At 39.9% G+C, this 20,447-nt stretch overlaps 1 protein-coding gene across 3 annotated transcripts in view; it reads right to left on the minus strand.

Annotated features, from left to right (window-relative positions):
* Positions 1–20,447, minus strand: part of LG06H2orf80 (linkage group 06 C2orf80 homolog) — a 134,032-nt gene that overhangs the window by 43,939 nt on the left and 69,646 nt on the right. For all 3 annotated transcript variants that reach the window (XM_073633417.1, XM_073633416.1, XM_073633415.1), the window contains exon 4: positions 19,851–19,933. In XM_073633417.1, coding sequence (XP_073489518.1) covers positions 19,851–19,933 — 83 coding nt within the window. The remainder of the gene's footprint in view (positions 1–19,850; positions 19,934–20,447) is intronic.

The following is a 20,447-nucleotide window of genomic DNA, read 5'->3' on the forward strand; positions in this document are numbered from 1 at the left end:
AAACTAAAAAAAAATCTGTGTTATAGTGTTATTAAATGTTCAAGTGCTCTTTAAGTGAACAAATAGGTGGGTATAGTTCTGTAGTTATCAGGGATGATAGAGAAGAGTGTCCATAAGTTGTCCTGCTGTGGTTTCTTTAGTATTATAGTCTCCCAAAACTCTCACCTCAATACTATGGAAACAAGCAGTCACCATCTGAGATCTCCACTGTCCTCCATGGGTGGGTAGATATTTCGGTGCTCCACCTATGGGCGCAGCGATTCGCTCCAAAATCACAATAGTAAAGAGGTACCTCAGTGTGAGATGGGGGACAAAATAGAGAAACCTGCAATAGTGCAATATGTCAGGGCTAAAATATGTTTATTAAAATAAAACAAAGTGGACTCTTACACAGAAGCATTAAAAACAACACAGGGAATAAATTTGGCGTTGTTCCTCGCCTTCTCACGTCACTTCCGGTTGCGGCTCTCCCGGCCAATCCCTACGCGTTACGTTGCCTCTCGCAACTTCATCTGGGGAACCGGATTGGCTACTGAGCCATGTCTTTAATAGTATATAACCGGAAATGGTTTGGCGGTTTGTATAAACATCGCAGCCATTTTTGGAACTTACTATAGAGAGGTATTGCGTTCTTTCTATTCCTTGACTCATGTGATTTTGGTCGGCCATTTCTTTTATAGTCTAATGTCCGCAATGTAGGTGTAATAGACCAAACGTGAATTTAAAAAACTGTTTTTTTTTTTTAAATTAACATTGTGCTATTCGATGTTGTTAAATTAAAAACCATGTTGGAATAGGTGATCGATCTAGTCACACAACGTCTGTTTGGTGAGGAAGCATATAAATATAAACAGTATAACATATCGCTAATGGTGTATCTATCCAGTTATCATCATAAAAATATAGAGAATGTAGCCACTGCTTTACAGAACCAGAATTACTTCTAAATTCTTGGAGGGTTGAAGTGTAATGTTAAAATCAAAATAAATGAAAATAAAAATAAAATTAAAAAATAAAAATGAAAATGGAAATAAAAATGAAAATAAAAATAAAAATAAAGATAAAAATAAAAATAAACATAAAAATAAAAATGAAAATAAAAATAAAAATAAACATCAAAATAAAAATAAATACAGTAATAGATCAATGTATCAATCCACAGTTTGAAAATCAATTTAAAATTATTAAGAAGACAGTTAAGGTCGAATTCCACATTCATCCCCCCAGGTGTTAATGTACGCATGGTGTATATCCATTTAGATTCCTTCTTACTAAGGGCTCTTTCACACGGGGCAGATCCGTGATGATCCAGCCCGTGAACATCCGCTTGCTCAGCGGGGATCGCTCCGCCGATCCCCGCTGAGCAGGAAGATGACAGGTTCGTCGCTGCACACTGTGCAGCGACGGACCTGTCAGAGCGCTGCTCTCCCCTATGGGGGATCAGATGATGACGGACCGTAGAGTCTGTTGTCACCCGATCCGATCCGAAAACAGATGGAAATGTAGGTTTTTCCTCCGTTACACTTTTTCGGATCGGAGTGGGTTGGATGTCAGCGGACATGTCACTGCTGACATCCGACGCTCCATAGACCTCCATGGAGTGTCCGTTCAGGTCCACCTAAAAAACTGACAGGTGGACCTGAACGGATCGGCCGTGTGAAAGAGGCCTAATTGTCCTGATTTTGTGACTCCCTCTCCATGCCTTTTTGTATTTTTCTATACCCAAAATTGTAGTTGTGAAGGATCTTTATTATGTTTCAGTGCAAAATGCTTCAACACATTGTGTTTGGGGAAGCCATTCTGTAAGTTTTGCACATGTTCTTGTATCCTTACTTTCAATGCTCTCTTAGTTCTTCCAACGTATTGCAAATTTCAACTGTATTGGAGTACATACACCACTCCTTCAGTGTGGCAATTTATAAAATCATGGATGGTACGTAATTGGCCCATATTGGTGGCCACAAATTCGGTTCTTTTACCCTGAAATTTTTTTGCATGGCGACAGTCATAGCAGTTCTTACATGGGTAAAATCCTTTCCCATCAAAGAACGTGAATGTTGATTTTATCGGTGGTTCTACTACTGATTTTATAATGAGGTCTTTGATTGTAGGGGCTCTTTTGTACACGATATTAGGACATGCAGGCAAAATCTTTTTCAGGTCCTTATCATTTTTAAGGATGTGCCAATAACGCTGTATAATTCTGGCTACATCCTTATATTGGACATTATAGTCCAATATCAGATATGGTGCCTCCAATTGTATTTGCTTTTCAGGTTTATTTTGTAACATTTTGGTTCTCTCCATCTCCTCAATATGTCTTTATATCATTTGGCTTTGAATCTTTCACCAATTATTAAGGCTTGAGATTTATAATCTTCATTCTCGTACAATTCTGTCTAAGTCGAGTTAATTGTCCCTTCGGTATATTGTATAACCACGGTTTAAAATGACAGCTATCTATGGACAAGTAGCTGTTTGCATCAACATTCTTGAAGAAGGTTTTCGTAATTAGTTTGTCTTCCTCTATGCTTATGTTCAAATCCAGGAAATCCACAGATTTCTCATCTATCTTCCACACCAATTTAATATTTTTCTCATTATTATTCAGATTATTCAGGAAGGATTCCAAAGTGTCTCTACCCCCATTCCAGACTATTATCAAATCATCTGTAAATCTCTTATATAGGGTGAGTTCAATCGGGGTGCCTGTGTATATCGCTGTTTCTTCCCATTCTGCCATAAAGGCATTAGCCACTCCCGGTGCAAATTTTGCACCCATAGCAATTCCTATTGCTTGTTTATAATAGTTTTGGTCATGCCAAAAGTAATTAAATTTCAGGCAGAAGTCAAGGCATTTGATGATGTATTTTCTTTGTTCACATGGTAAAGTGCTATGATGCCTAAGAAGCCATTTAATGGCAGAGTAGGCTTCATGATGTGCCACAATCGTATATAACAATGTCATATCTGCTGTTGCTGAAATGGTCCTTCCCTCTAATACAGGTACATTTTCCAGTAATTCTAGGACATGTTTGGTGTCCTTGAAATAGGCTCAGGTTTGTTGTATTGCTGGTTGAATGAAGTAGTCTATATACTGTCCCATTCTAGATGTTAGGGAATCAATCCCATTAACGATGGGTCTACCTGGTGGATTTTCCATGCATTTATGAATTTTTGGGACCGTATATATTATTGGGATTCGACAAGACTCTAGAATTAAATATTTGGATTCTTTGGTGTTCAGGATTTCTTTTTTTATTCCCAAGTCAATAGGGAGTTCCAGCTCTTTCTTATATTTGACTGTTGGATTCCCTGATAATCTTATGTAGGTTTTTTCATCCGATAGTTGTCTTTTTAATTCACTCAAATATTGTTCCTTGGATTGTAGAACCACTGCTCCTCCCTTGTCCGCCGGTCGTATTATGATATCCTTTCTTTCTCTGAGTAGTTTGATTCCATTTTTTATATGAATCAGATCCGATGATTTTTTGAGTTTTAGAGACTCCAAGTCTTGTAAAACTAGTTTTTTGAAAACATCTATGTGTTGATTATCCGATATCTGTGGGTTATACACCGAATTGTTGTGTAATGTACTATGCACCGTCCCAGATGTAGTACTTCATGCTGTGTTTTCAGATTGAAGGGGATTATTCATGATACTTTTTTTGATGTTGATTTTCCTGATGTATTTCTGTATACCTATGAAGGAATCAAATTTATGAAGGTTTTTAGTTGGCGCCTGTTTTAAGCCCTTATCCAATACGGCTAGTTCGTCAACTGTAATGGGTCTTCCACTCAAGTTGACTATGTTTTCTCCCACTATTCTCTTTTTCGCTTGGAGTCTCTTTCCCGCTCTGTGGCCTCTCTTTGTTCTGGACTGTCTATTGTTCTTTCGTCTTGGGGCTTTCTCCTTGGGGATCGATTTGGGTCCTGTGGTGGTCTCCAAGGAGAGTAATCTCTCCTTTCTCTGTCTAAAAAAGGATGCTGTGTATTATGGTTGTATTGGTTTCGATATTGTCGTTGATCATTCTGTTGATCTTGATAATCCCTAATAGGATCAAACCTATTATAGATGGGTATTGGTGTTCTAATCTGTCCTCTATACTGGTCTTGTTGTTGAGGGTACCCTCTATGGTAATCCTGTTGGTAAGGGGAACCTCTATAATAGTCTTGTTGGTAAGGAGGTCCTCTATATTCACTATATATTTCTATTTTTTTATATTTCTATCATTGTATTGCCAGTTGTCGTTGGGTTTTTTAAAATGTTTCTTGAAGGGTTTTTTTTTTTTATTGGCATTTTTTCACATGATTTTATATCAGGACACTCTTCTAGTATTCACTGCATGATTCATTATCATAATTTATATGGTTGATGTAGGCAATATTACATATTGATTATTGTCACTCTATTTAGATGTTTTAGACACGTTTATTTATTTATCGCATTTTATGCATTATTAATTGTTTATTTAGTATATTCATGTACAGCAATTTGCGCAAAATCATCTTATTCGCATTTACTGTTTTAGTGTCATGTGATACTCTTAGAGATTTTGCTGCACTTTGATTGCACTTTTTCATCCTTATTAGTTTTGTTTACTGTTCCTGATTAGCGCAAGAGATTTATTCAAACACTTTACACACTTTTCCCACTTTTGCTGCTATAATGGATGTGTTTACATACATGGAGAGTAGACATATAAATCTAGATGAGGTATTTAACCCACAGAACCATACACGCAAAACTGATTTAGAGAGCTTAATGAGGAAACTAGGGCACCATATGGAAAAGAAAGTTAACCTATGGTGGGATACGAATACATTTGAGAGATATATAAGAGAAAACATTGTCCCTAGACGCCTAAGATGGGAAGTACCACCCAATGACGACTTAATGGACAAAGAAATGATGGGAGAATGGTTTGAATTCTTCAATAGTAAAAGTTTGGAATGTCTCATGTTTCTATTGGAAAGAAAACAGAAAAAAAACGAGGATACTTGAACAACAAATTGAAGAGATCAAATTTAATTTGGAACCATATAAGGAATCCCAAGATTTTAAGAAATTTGTGACACAACTTAATAAAGAATTGATAGCTAAAGACCTAGAGGTCCAACAACGGAAAAATGAAGAAATATCAACGTGATATGTCGGGTTATAAAACGGACCATGTTTTTAAGTCGCAGAATAAAATAGAAGAAACACAACCAAGTTTAACATACTCCCCACTAGATAAGGAAGTGAAAATGCAACATCCTACCATGTCCCATATATACAACCCCCCGAGATGGGAAGATAGAGAAATGTACAGGGACACTACCAGGCCCCAATATGACCAACGAGATGTAATTATTATGGACAACAGATGAACCAACAGAACCATGACCAACGAGGTAGTAACTATTATGGACAACAGATGAACCAACGGAACCATGAAAACTTGGGATATCAAACCCCAAAAAATAGGCGAAAAAACCCTTCAAGAAACATTTTAAAAAACACAACAACAACTGTCAATACAATGATAGAAATCATGGTGAATATAGAGGACCTCATTAACAAAAAGACTATTATAGAGGTTCCCCTTACCAACAGGATTACCATAGAGGGTACCCTCAACAACAAGACCAGTATAGAGGACAGATTAGAACACCAATACCCACCTATAATAGGTTTGATCCTATTAGGGATTATCAAGATCAACAGAATGATCAACGACAATATCGAAACCAATACAACCATAATACACAGCATCCTTTTTAGACAGAGAAAGGAGAGATTACTCTCCTTGGAGACCACCACAGGACCCAAATCGATCCCCCAGGAGAAAGCCCCAAGACGAAAGAACAATAGACAGTCCAGAACAAAGAGAGGCCACAGAGCGGGAAAGAGACTCCAAGCGAAAAAGAGAATAGTGGGAGAAAACTTAGTCAACTTGAGTGGAGGATCCATTACAGTTGACGAACTAGCCGTATTGGATAAGGGCTTAAAACATGCGCCAACTAAAAACCTTAATAAATTTGATACCTTCATAGGTATACAGAAATACATCAGGAAAATCAACATCAAAAAAAGTATCATGAATAATCCCCTTCAATCTGAAAACACAGCAAGAAGTACTACATCTAGGATGGTGCATAGTACATTACGCAACAATTCAGTGTATAACCCACAGATATTGGATAATCAACACATAGATGTTTTAAAAAAACTAGTTTTACAAGACTTGGAGAATCTAAAACTCAAAAAATTATCGGATCCGATTCATATAAAAAATGGAATCAAACTACTCAGAGAAAGAAATGATATCATAATACGACCAGTGGATAAGGGAGAAGCAGTGGTTCTACAATCCAAGGAACAATATTTGAGTGAATTAAAAAGACAACTATCAGATGAAAAAACCTACATAAGATTATTAGGCAATCCTACAGTCAAATATAAGAAAGAGCTTGAACTCCTTATTGACTTGGGAATAAAAAAGAAATCCTGAACACCAAAGAATCAAAATATTTAATTCCAGAGTCTTGTCGAATCCCAATAATATATACAGCCCCAAAAATTCATAAATGCATGGAAAATCCACCAGGTAGACCCATCGTTAAAAGGACTGATTCCCTAACATCTAGAATGGGACAGTATATAGGCTTCTTCTTCAACTAGCAATACAACAAACCCGAGCCTATCTCAAGGACACCAAACATGTCCTAGAATTACTGGAAAATGTACCAGTATTAGAGGGAAGGACCATTTTAGCAACAGCAGATGTGACATTGTTATATACGATTGTGGCACATCATGAAGCCTGCTCTGCCATTAAATGGCTTCTTGGGCATCATAGCACTTTACCATGTAAACAAAGAAAATACATCATCAAATGCCTTGACTTCTGCCTGAAATTTAATTACTTTTGGCATGACCAAAACTATTATAAACAAGCAATAGGAATTGCTATGGGTGCAAAATTTGCACTGGGAGTGGCTAATGCCTTTATGGCAGAATGGGAAGAAACAGCGATATACACAGACACCCCGATTGAACTCACCCTATATAAGAGATTTATAGATGATTTGATAATAGTCAGGAATGGGGGTAGAGACACTTTGGAATCCTTCCTGAATAATCTGAATAATAATGAGAAAAATATTAAATTGGTGTGGAAGATAGATGAGAAATCTGTGGATTTCCTGGATTTGAACATAAGCATAGAGGAAGACAAACTAATTACGAAAACCTTCTTCAAGAATGTTGATGCAAACAGCTACTTGTCCATAGATAGCTGTCCTTTTAAACCGTGGCTATATAATATACCGAAGGGACAATTAACTCAACTTAGACAGAATTGTACGAGGAATGAAGATTATAAATCTCAAGCCTTAATAATTGGTGAAAGATTCAAAGCCAAGGGATATAAAGACTAATGGATTTAGAATCAAATATAACATATTGAGGAGATGGAGAGAACCAAAATGTTACAAAATAAACCTGAAAAGAAAATACAATTGGAGGCACCATATCTGATATTGGACTATAATGTCCAATATAAGGATGTAGCCAGAATTATACAGCATTATTGGCACATCCTTAAAAAAGATAAGGACATGAAAAAGATTTTGCCAGAGCGTCCTAATATCGTGTACAAAAGAGCCCCTCAAATCAAAGACCTCATTGTAAAATCAGTAGTAGAACCACCGATAAAATCAACATTCACGTCCTTTGATGGGAAAGGATTTTACTCATGTAAGAACTGCTATGCCTGTCGCCATGCAAAAAAATTTCAGGGTAAAAGAACCGAATTTGTGGCCACCAATACGGGCCAATTACATACCATCCATGATTTTATAAATTGCCACACTGAAGAAGTGGTGTATGTACTCCAATGCAGTTGCGATTTGCAATATGTTGGAAGAACAAAGAGAGCATTGAAAGTAAGGATACAAGAACATGTGCAAAACATACAGAATGGCTTCCCCAAACACAATGTGTGGAAGCATTTTGCACTGAAACATAATAAAGATCCTTCACAACTACAATTTTGGGGTATAGAAAAATACAAAAAGGCATGGAGAGGGAGTCACAAAATCAGGACAATTAGTCAGAAGGAATCTAAATGGATATACACCATGCGTACATTAGCACCTGGGGGGATGAATGTGGAATTCGACCTTAACTGTTTTCTTAATAATTTTTAATTGATTTTCAAACTGTGGATTGATACATTGATTGATCTATTACTGTATTTATTTTTATTTTTATGTTTATTTTCATTTTTATTTTTATTTCCATTTTTATTTTTTATTTTTTTTTTTATTTATTTTGATTTTACCATTACACTTCAACCCTCCAAGAATTTAGAGGTAATTATGGTTCTGTAAAGCAATGGCTACACTCTCTATATTTTTATGATGATAACTGGATAGATACACCATTAGTGATATGTTGTACTGTTTATATTTATATGCTTCCTCACCAAACAGACGTTGTGCGACTAGATCGATCACCTATCCCAACATGGTTTTTAATTTAACAACATTGAATAGTACAATGTTTATTTAAAAAAAAAAACAAACAGTTTTTTAAATTTCATCTATTTGTAATGAGCCAATTATTTTATATGCATTTAAAATGCAATTCAAGTTTGGTCTATTACACCTACATTATGGACAGTAGACTATAAAAAAATGTCCGACGGGGGCAAATGCGCGGCGTGCAGGATGGCGGACGTGTAAGAGGATTGCTCCAGTCCCTGTCTCCTTACCCGTGGCTCTTATGAAGCTCACAGACCTTCCCTTTTAAGGAGCGACTAGGCAGACTACCAAACCCTCCCTGGTACTGCATGGGTAAGATCGACTTCCAAAAAGCGATATACAGAGGATTTATTCCGCCGCCACCGTCGCGGCCTTCCCACAACATTGAGTGCTTCCTATACAGGCCGCAATCCCCGGCCTCGAGTGAACAGCCCGGCCAGCCGGACACAGCTGACTCCCGTGCGATACCGGGAAACACAGCCCTGGACGACAACAGATCCCAGCATTCCCAACACTCTCTTCCACCCGAACACCCCACAGATGTCATGACAGTGGCTGTCCTCGATTTGAAATTGAACTCATTACTGCACGATTTGACTCACAGCATTGCCAAAGAGGTGGGTAAAATAGCATACCAGTTGCGGGGAGAAATTGACCAGCTGGGAGAACGTACTAACTAGGGATGAGCTTCGAGTTCGAGTCGAACTCATGTTCGACTCGAACATCGGCTGTTCGCCAGTTCGCCGAACAGCGAACAATTTGGGGTGTTCGCGGCAAATTCGAATGCCGCGGAACACCCTTTAAAAGTCTATGGGAGAAATCAAAAGTGCTAATTTTAAAGGCTTATATGCATGGTATTGTCATAAAAAGTGTTTGGGGACCTGGGTCCTGCCCCAGGGGACATGGATCCATGCAAAAAGAAGTTTTAAAAACGGACGTTTTTTCGGGAGCAGTGATTTTAATAATGCTTAAAGTGAAACAATAAAAGTGTAATATCCCTTTAAATTTCGTACCTGGGGGGGTGTCTATAGTATGCCTATAAAGGGGTGTATGTTTCCCGTGTTTAGAACAGTCTGACAGCAAAATGACATTTCAAAGGAAAAAAAGTCATTTAAAACTACTCGCGGCTAGTAATGAATTGCTGGTCCGACAATACACATAAAAGTTCATTGATAAAAATGGCATGGGATTTCCCCACAGGGGAACCCCGAACCAAAATTTAAAAAAAAATGACGTGGGGGTCCCCCTAAATTCCATACCAGGCCCTTCAGGTCTGGTATGGATTTTAAGGGGAACCCCGGCCAAAATTTTTTTAAAAAATGGCGTGGGGTCCCCCCTTAAAATCTATACCAGACCCTTTAGGTCTGGTATGGATTTTAAGGGGAACCCCGTGCCAAAATTAAAAAAAAAAACAGCGTGGGGTCCCCCCAAAAATCCATACCAGACCCTTATCCGAGCACGCAACCTGGCAGGCCGCAGGAAAAGAGGGGGGACAAGAGAGCCCCCCCCTCCTGAACCGTACCAGGCCACATGCCCTCAACATTGGGAGGGTGCTTTGGGGTAGCCCCCCAAAACACCTTGTCCCCATGTTGATGGGGACAAGGGCCTCATCCCCACAACCCTTGCCCGGTGGTTGTGGGGGTCTGCAGGTGGGGGGCTTCTCGGAATCTGGAAGCCCCCTTTAACAAGGGGACCCCAAGATCCCGGCCCTCCCCCCTGTGTGAAATGGTAGTACCCCTACCATTTCACAAAAAAACTGTCAAAAATGTTAAAAATGACAAGAGACAGTTTTTGACAATTCCTTTATTTAAATGCTTCTTCTTTCTTCTAACGGGTGACCCCGCCCCCCGGGGAATGCCACAGGGAAGTTCCCGTCAAGTCCCCGTGCGTCAGAGGGGGGCGGGGTCACCGGGTGGCCCCCCCGTTATTTAGGAACCGTCAGAAGAGGAGAAGCGTCACACAGCGGGAACCTCCCTCTATGCCACCATGGATGCGGAGCGGCCCGAAAAGAAGAAGAAGACAAGAAGATGTAGAGAAGAAGATGAAGGGAAAAAGATGAAGAAAAAGATGAAGAGAGAAGCGTCACACAGCGGGAGCCTCCCTCCATGGCATCATGGATGCGGAGCGGCCAGAGGAGAAGAAGATAAGAAGACGCCGTGTAGGAGATGCCAGACGAGAACACCGGAGGAAGAACCAGAAGAACCAGAAGAAGAAGATGGAGGAAGGACTTGAAGGAAGATAGAAGAAAGAAGAAGCATTTAAATAAAGGAATTGTCAAAAACTGTCTCTTGTCATTTTTAACATTTTTGACACTTTTTTAGTGAAATGGTAGGGGTACCCTTACCATTTCACACAAGGGGAGGGCCGGGATCTGGGGGTCCCCTTGTTAAAGGGGGCTTCCAGATTCCGATAAGCCCCCTGCCCGCAGACCCCCACAACCACCGTGCAAGGGTTGTGGGGATGAGGCCCTTGTCCCCATCAAAATGGGGACAAGGTGTTTTGGGGGGCTACCCCAAAGCACCCTCCCAATGTTGAGGGCATGTGGCCTGGTATGGTTCAGGAGGGGGGGCGCTCTCTCGTCCCCCCTCTTTTCCTGCAGCCTACCAGGTTGTGTGTTCGGATAAGGGTCTGGTATGGATTTTTGGGGGGACCACACACCATTTTTTTTTTTTATTTTGGCACAGGGTTCCCCTTAAAATCCATATCAGACCTGAAGGGTCTGGTATAGATTTTAAGGGGGGACCCCACACCATTTTTTTTTTTTTTGGCAGGGGTTCCCCTTAATATCCATACCAGACCTGAAGGGCCTGGTATGGAATTTTGGGGGACCCCCCACGTCATTTTTTTTTTAAATTTTGGTTCGGGGATATTACACTTTTATTGTTTCACTTTAAGCATTATTAAAATCACTGCTCCTGAAAAAAATAGCCATTTTTAAAACTTTTTTTTTGCATTGATCCTTGTCCCATGGGGCGGGACCCAGGTCCCCAAACACTTTTTATGACAATAACTTGCATATAAGCCTTTAAAATTAGCACTTTTGATTATTCGTGTTCGTGTCCCATAGACTTTAACGGTGTTCGCGTGTTCGAACAAATTTTTTGCCTGTTCGCAAGTTCTGGTGCGAACTGAACAAGGGGGTGTTCGGCTCATCCCTAGTACTAACATTTTGGCAGAATAAGTTTGATGAACTGACCCAATATGTGCATGTTCTCGAGGAGGATAACGCCTGTATGAAACATTCAATCTCCCAACTCCAGCTACAGCAGGAAGATTTGGAGAACCGTGAAAGACGTCAGAATCTGAGAATTAGAGGGATCCCTGAGGCAGTCAGTGATAAGGAGCTTCGTCCCTATCTTTTGGGCCTTTTTGTTACTCTGGCTCCCCACATCCCAGAAATAGATTGGCGCATGGACAGGGCACATAGATCCTTGGCCCCAAACCCCCCTCCCAATGCTAACCCCAGAGATGTTATTGTTTGCTTGCACTATTACAAGAGCAAAGAAGCCCTCACAACTGCAACACGCAACAAGTCACGTATTGACTTTAAGCAAACTAAGATCCAAATATTCAGTGACCTATCCCCGATTACTTTGGCCAAAAGGCGCAGCTTCTGACCTGTCACTACGCATCTACAAAATTACCAGGTTCCTTACCACTGGGGATTCCCCTTTCGCTTATCCGCTTCTAAAGATGGTGTCCAATGCTCCCTGAAAGACCTCTACGAAAGTGAAGCTTTCATCTAGAATTTGGGCCTCCCACCCCTACCTGAAGAAGATCTTCCATCCCAAGCTCCGAACCCTAAACCACTCACTACACCAGCCAATATCTGGACCCCAGTTTGCCGAAAATCCCAGAAGGCCTTTTCCACACCGCAACGACCCAACTCCCACAGATTTCCAACCTGAAGAGACCTATTCTCCATTTTTTATTGTTTTTACCCCATGACCAGATAATATGTGTCATGGCTACCTCAGTGACCTCTCTGTGGCTAGGTCACTTTCTCTCATATAGAGAGATATTCCTCTCAATGTTGGTTTTACTTATACATTTTTTGGAAGTCATTTCTTCCCTTTCCTTTGTAGGTTTTCTTTTTTTTACAGCTTATCGAGAGCTAGTTGTGTCTGTTTTCTAAGCAGAGACGGGAACCCCCCGCCAATTCCTGCAGGCTACCATGCCCCTCACTTCAACCCATGGATTTTGCCTGGGTAGCCTGAAATTTTTTTATTTTCAGGCTTTTCAAAAAATATTTTTTCCTTTTTTGTTTTGTTATGTTTTTTTATTCATTTTTTCCACTTTTCTTTTGTTATTTTTTACTGTTTCAATTTGCAGGTCTTTTTTTTTTCCTTTTTGACCTTAATATGGTTTTCCATGCTATACTTAGAATGTTGTGTCAACTCCGATATCTGTCCACCTTTATGTGTTATATTCTAGGGATGCTCATTTTTCTATTTACAGTATGTATAATGTTAGCACTTTTTCTTTTGACTAAATATGGCTCTTAAGATCTACTCATGTAATGTTAAGGGACTGAACTCCATCGGGAAACGATGGCAAGCTTTGAAGGAATTTAGGTCATCCAGAACAGAGGTGATTATGATTCAGGAGACTCATTTTAAATCTGGGGGCTCATTTAAATTGGCCTCCAGATATTTTCCGGGAGCTTATATAGCTTCCGATCCTTCTGGAAAAGCAGGAGAGGCAATTCTCATTAAACGTTCATGTCCAATTCGGATACTCTCCTCCTACTCCTCCTACCGGTTCATACTCCTGAATTGTAGTCCCCTAAATACTAATTTTTCCTTGGCTAACATATATGCCCCAAATGTAGGACAAATTGGTTTTCTTACAACAGTTTTTGAAAAATTGCAATCCTTTTCTCAGCCTTTTATGATTTTAGGAGGCGACTTCAATGTGTGCATGTCCCCGACCAAGGATAGAAGAACCTTATTCCAAGCCACCCCACAATCTACTTCTCAGAAATTTTCTGCCTCCTTTCGTAAACTCACTAGATCACACAATCTTTTTGACACTTGGAGAGTAAAACACCCAACCCAAAAAAGTTACACATTCTATTCCCACTCTCACAAGTCGTATTCTAGACTAGACCATTTTCTAGTTACAGTCCCTTTACTCCCTTATGTAGTCTCTTCAGAGATAAACCCTATTACCTGGTCGGACCATGCACCCATTGAACTCGACATTCTGCTGATGTCGTCATTTACGAAAACATGCCACGGGCGTCTTAATGAATCTCTGCTTAAAAACCCATTATCTCAAATTCAACTACAACAGAAGCTAACTGAATTTTTCCAAATTACCGATGGTTCGGTTTCGGAGATTTCCACCTTGTGGGAGACCCACAAGGCCTTTTTTAGAGGTGAATGTATATCTGCAGGCTCTCGCCTGAAGAAGGATTCTGTAAAACTTAAAAATTGTCTACTTACTCAATTGCGGAAAGCAGAAGAGCGCTCGTTGGTCTCCTCCACGGTGGAAAGGCTGAGAACCGTTACCTTAATCCGGGACCGAATCAAATCGTTTGACTTGAACAAAATTTCTAAATCTATGCTATGAGCCAAACAGAAATTCTATGATTTTGCAAACAAACCACACAAAATGCTAGTTAACAAATTAAAGCCATGGCCCTCTCTATCTATCCCTGATCATTTGATGCAGCCTGATGGTACCCCCACATATTGTCCTAAAACTATGTCAAAAGTTTTTGGAGATTTTTATAGTCGATTGTATAACTGCTTAAGCCCTGATTCACACCCTCAATTCTCACAATCTAAATTTGATGATTTCATAGCTTCTTTAACATTACCCAAACTTTCTGCTGAACATATATCCTCTCTCAACTCCCCGTTTACCATAGAGGAAATAGGAGAAGTGATTAAAAATTTACCAGCTCACAAATCTCCAGGCCCTGCCGGCCTTCCTTACATCTATTACAAGACATTCTCACAGACTTTAACCCCCTATCTACGATCCCTATACTCCTCTCTTCTTAAAGGTACCATCCCACATTCACAGTTCTTGCATGCTAACATAACAGTTATTCCTAAACCGGGTAAAGACCCTGCATTACCAGACAATTACCGCCCCATTGCGTTATTAAATTCGGATTATAACATTTTTACCAAAATATTAGCCAATAGATTATCCCCCCTATTACCAGCCTTGATTCATAGAGATCAGGTGGGATTCGTTCCCACAAGACATGCTGGAGACAACACGAGAAGAACCATAGATTTGATCGACTTAATAACCAAAACCAAATGTCCCACCATAGTTTTGAGCTTAGATGCTCAAAAAGCTTTTGATCGTTTAAGCTGGCCATTCATGTTTGCAGTTTTGGCCAAATATGGATTCTCAGGTCCCTTTATACAGGCTTTACAAACCCTTTATTCTCACCCCACGTCTCAAATCCAGAAGTCTTCCTACACGTCACAACATTTTACTCTTAGTAATGGCACCATACAAGGGTGTCCTTTATCACCCCTATTGTTCATATTGCGTCTCGAACCATTAGCAGCTGACATCAGATACCACCCTGATATTAGGGGAGTTTCATTGCGACAACAGGACTACAAACTGTCCCTCTTTGCGGATGACATCTTACTAACCATCACCCATCTCGACACCTCCCTACCCTTTCTACATGACAGTCTATCTACTTTTGGAATCTTATCAGGCTTCAAAATTAACCAGACCAAAACAGAAGCCCATCCTATCAATATATCCCCAGACATGCTTAACTCGTTACAAAGCAGATTTAAATATAGATGGTGTCAGAACTCATTGAAATATTTAGGAATTCATCTTACCCCCTCATATAACTCGCTCTATCAAGCCAACTTCCCTCCAATGTTTGCAGAGGTCTCTAGACTTCCACAACTCTGGACCCCCATCCCACTCTCTCTCCTCGGCAGAATCAATGTCCTCAAAATGTCGATATTGCCTAAATTATTGTACTTATTTGAAACATTACCAATCCCAGTCCCAGTCCCAGTCTCGCAGCTGAAACATCTCCAGAGAAAATGCTTCAATTTTATTTGGAACAATGCCTCCCATAGAATTGCTCAATCAGTAGTCTTTTCTCCTAGAACTAAAGGTGGGTTGGCTGCTCCTGATCTCATTAAGTACTATTACGCTTCCCACCTCAGGGTATTGACCACCTGGACCTCAAGGAAAGCTCCAAGTAGATGGGCTGAAATTGAAATGGGGATCACTGCTCCAGTGCACCCCTGTTACATGTTATGGCCATCCTCAAGCAAATTCATGCCCCAACTGAGGTCTCTATGTTTGTCCCCGATGCTTTTTACCCTATCTATTTGGAAGAGATGTTCAGATAGGTTCTCCCTTTCCTCACCATGCTCCCCACTCCAGAATGTCCTTTTTAATCCAGACATCCCAGATGGACTGTCTTATTTGCGAACACTCCCATGGACTCAAGCGGGTATATTTCAGCTGCTACATCTGGTACATCCGGTTACACGTAGACTCCTATCATTTTCAGATCTCCAAAAAAACATGATCTCCCTGCTTCTATGGAATACTCCTATATACAAATTAAACATTTTTTTTATGCCAATTCACCTTCACTATCCTTAGAAAAAACCACAGACTTTGAAATATTATGTGCAAATGGCCCATATGAAACAAAAATAATTTCGTCTATATATAAAGTGCCCCCTCTAACTGACTCCACACATAACTACATGACAAAATGGTCTAGGTTGTTAAACCGCCCAATCTCATTGTTAGACTGGGGAAAAATTTGGGAATCATCTTCAAAAGTTTCAAGATGTGTAGCACAAAAGGAAACCACCATTAAGATACTATTTTTTTGGTACAGAACTCCTGATTTTCTACATGCCCAAAACCCTACTCTCTCTAACCTATGTTGGAGATGTGGTCAATCCGTTGGTACACACCTTCACATCTTCTGGGATTGCCATATTTTAAGCCCATATTTGAATGAGGTTCAAAAATTATTGCAAACACTTCTCTCTACAACTATTCCATTGAACCCCATACATTTTCTTCTGGGTCTCCCTTTCCTGGACATCCCTAAATCATCACAGAAACTTGGGTCTTTCATACTATTGGCAGCGAAAAGAGCCATTCCTAGACTTTGGCTCTCTACCTCCCCTCCCACTTTACACCATGTCCTTTCCATAATTGCAGATATACGCAGGATGGAGCACATGACTGCAAAGATTGAAGGTAACCTTCCCCTATTTGATAAAATTTGGAAAGCTTGGGATGACTTAGTATTTTCTCTTGAACCTGACAGCCACATGCCTGTTTAAATCCTATTGGCAATATCCTTCGATCATCCTTTACATTTGATTATGTAGCTGACACATTTCATTTTTATTTTTGACCTAGACTTGGATACCGTATAGATATTTTTTGTTTAATTGTGTTGTTTTTAATGCTTCTGTGTAAGAGTCCACTTTGCTTTATTTTAATAAACATATTTTAGCCCTGACATATTGCACTATTGGAGGTTTCTCTATTTTGTCCCCCATCTCACACTGAGGTACCTCTTTACTATTGTGATTTTGGAAAGAATCATTGAGCCCATAGGAGGAGCACCGAAATATCTACCCACCCATAGAGCACAGTGGAGATCTCAGATGGTGACTGCTTGTTTCCATAGTATTGAGGTGAGAGTTTTGGGAGACTATAATACTAAAGAAACCACAGCAGGACAACTTATGGACACTCTTTTCTATCAACCCTGATAACTACAGAACTATACTCACCTATTTGTTCACTTAAGGAGGACTTGAATATATAATAACACTATAACACGGATTTCATTTTTGATTTTCTATTATTCTTTACCTTATAGTTTTATCCTATTTTTCACGGAAGGTGTTACACGCCATTTTTATTGGTATTTTTCACATGATTTTATATTAGGACACTCTCCTAGTATTCACTGCATGATTCATTATTATCATTCATATGGTTGATGTATGCAATATTACATATTGAATATTGTCACTTTATTTAGATGTTTTAGACACATTTATTTATTTATCGCATTTTATGCATTATTAATTGTTTATTTAGTATATTTATGTACAGCGATTTGTGCAAAATCACCTTATTCACCATAGAACTTTGAGAGCTTAGGGAGAGCCCCAGGACTAAAAGGCTCCACCACCGCTCCCATCATTCCCACCTAATTACATTCGGGAAGTACTAACCGACCCCCTCCGACAGAAAAGGGGGTCAGTGCTCTTTCCCAAAAGACTGACAAGCACAGGAACCACACCAAATCTGGGCCAGAAGGCCAGGGACCTGGCCCTTCGGCCAGACCCAGTGCCTCTCCATCCACATCCGGAGGTAACCCTTCCAGCTTTCTCTAAAGGAGACCTATTAGTGGCCCTCAGTTCATCTCAGTTTCGGCCCTCCCTGATACTAACCGTCCAGGTTACCATTACACCAAGTGGATTTGTACAGCCACCACCACCCCTAACCTACTGCCATAGATCAGGGACAGTAGCACAGCACCACCACTTGGTAACTGATAAGAACAGATACTACACTTGATCTTAGCCAGAAGGCCTACAACTACCACTGAAGCACTGGCCTTGAGTTCCGCTGTACTCAAAAGCAGAGAGGTAGCTACTTCACACATCACAAAGGACAAAGCGAGTCCTCTGGCACACATGGAGAGTGAGCTCACTCCTGGCAGCAGCATCACACACAGTAGTAGGCAGGCAGGGAGGAAATTTGCATTGTGCTGTTGCTCCTAACCACATTATTTTTAACCATTTGCTTCCCAGGCCTATTCCTTCGACATGTAAAATGTATCTTTTTTTTTTGCTAGAAAATTACCTGGAACCCCAAAGATTATATATTTTTATAGGCCCTGGAGAATAAAATGGTGGGTGTTTTTTATGTCCCATGGTATTTGCTCAGCAGTTTTGCAAACACATTTTTTTTTTTTTTTGTAAAAATACATTTTAACGAATTTTAGTGAACACAAACACAATGTAACACCAATTTTTTGGGCAAAATATATAGAAGATGATGTTACACTGAGTAAGCTACGGTGCTTTAAATTATCCATAGGTGACACTTTAAAAGCCTTTACAGGTTACCAGTTTAGATTTACACAGGAGGTCTGGTGCTAGAATTATTGCTCTCGCTCTGACGTTCGCAGTGACACCTCACATGTGTTGTGCGATCACTGTTTATATATGCGTGTGGAACTGACGTTTACGGGGGTGATTTCAAAAAATGTTTTGTTTATTTTATTATTTTTATTATTTTTATTTATGCAGTTTTCTTTTATTCCAGCGGCTGCTTAGCCACGCGGATTACTTTACCTTCCAAGAGAATCACTGGGGCTAAAAAATTATACTGGAATCATGGTTGTAACCTTAACCATGATCCCAGTTTAACCGCTTCTCTACCATGAGGTATATATAATGTGGCCTGTAGGGAAGCGGTTTTAAAATATCTGCTCCACATCAAACCGAATGGTTTTTTTTGCTTTGCTACATGCCATTTGTTTGACAATACCTTGCCTATTAGCCTAGAAAATGGCCATTACTATTTTTTAGCATTCGGCTCTCATTGACTTTAATAGGGTTTGGTTTCGGAACCAAAACTTTAATGTGCTGCTCACCTGCTTCAAACCGAACCTAGTGATGTTCTGCTTATCCCTACATTCTGCATATGATGTTAAATTTTGCTAGAAAAAATAATTAAAAACTATGTTTCTAATTAACTCCTCGTTTACCCTTAAAGCTGACCCCCCCCCCCCCCCCCCAAACTGCAAGAAAAAAAGCTATAATATTTACCATACTCCTGGATTCCAGTGTTTCTCCATTTTTTACAATACTCCAAGTTGTGGGCAGGCCCTCGCCGTCCTCATGTATAATGCAGGACTGTTGGCCTACATTTATGGTGATGAAGTCAGACTGTGACTCAGAGCACCTTAGAGAAGAGACTTCGGAGGACCACTCACACAGCATGAAGGACTCCTGCCGGAGTGAGGAATAAGATAAGTATTCTAGTTTATTTCCCTACTCCTGGACTTAAAGAGCATTTACCCTTGCTGTGCAGACAGGCCCCAGTAAAGAGTTTTTTCTTTTTTGTTGTTGTTGGATGCCTTATCAGCCCTAATTAACCCCTTCTTCCCATTCTCCCTTTAGTTATTATATTGCTGTTGATTTTTTTTTTATTTCTATTTCTATTTTACTTAGGCATCGCAAAGTGGTCATCTACAATTATAATAATTTACACTGTTTTGTGCTGAACTGCAAATGATACATAATACAAATACTTACATTCTTTCTTTTCTAAATGCCTCATTGTTACTGGAAGATCTAAGCCACTGCAGTGCAACACCAATAGCCAGATCATAATGAGCCTTAAAAAAAAAGCAAAATAACAGTCTAATGTGAATAAAGTGTATGTAAAGGTAAAACCTGTTTTATTTTCAGTTTTGGATAGTATATTAGGAGGACCCTTTGTAAAGTTTTTCTTGCTGCCTTGACCCCCAATAGGGAGATTCACCATCTATTCATACTAATGACCTTTGTCATCAAGGCAGAAAGCGAGGGGAAATCTTCCAATGTGTTCACCTGTTTCAGTTACAATTGTCTAAGGTTGGGTTCACACCATCCCCGAATCCTGGTTCACCGTTTCAGGCCTGATTTCAGCCCGAATTATGGGCTGAATTCGGACCTGAAACAGACCAGAAGATGCACAGTGTTTTTCTGCAAAACGCACTAGACCTGCTGCGGAGATATGTGAACCGGCTCCATAAAGAGCCGGTCAAAAGCTCCTGCTATTGCAAATTGGATGTGGGTTCAATTCACAATGGTTTGAACCCAGCCTTAGAGGGAAACTCCCCTTAATTTGGGAGATTTAGGCTGACTTCC

This window comes from Aquarana catesbeiana, linkage group LG06, assembly GCF_042186555.1.
Source record: "Aquarana catesbeiana isolate 2022-GZ linkage group LG06, ASM4218655v1, whole genome shotgun sequence".
NCBI classification, from domain to species: domain Eukaryota; kingdom Metazoa; phylum Chordata; class Amphibia; order Anura; family Ranidae; genus Aquarana; species Aquarana catesbeiana.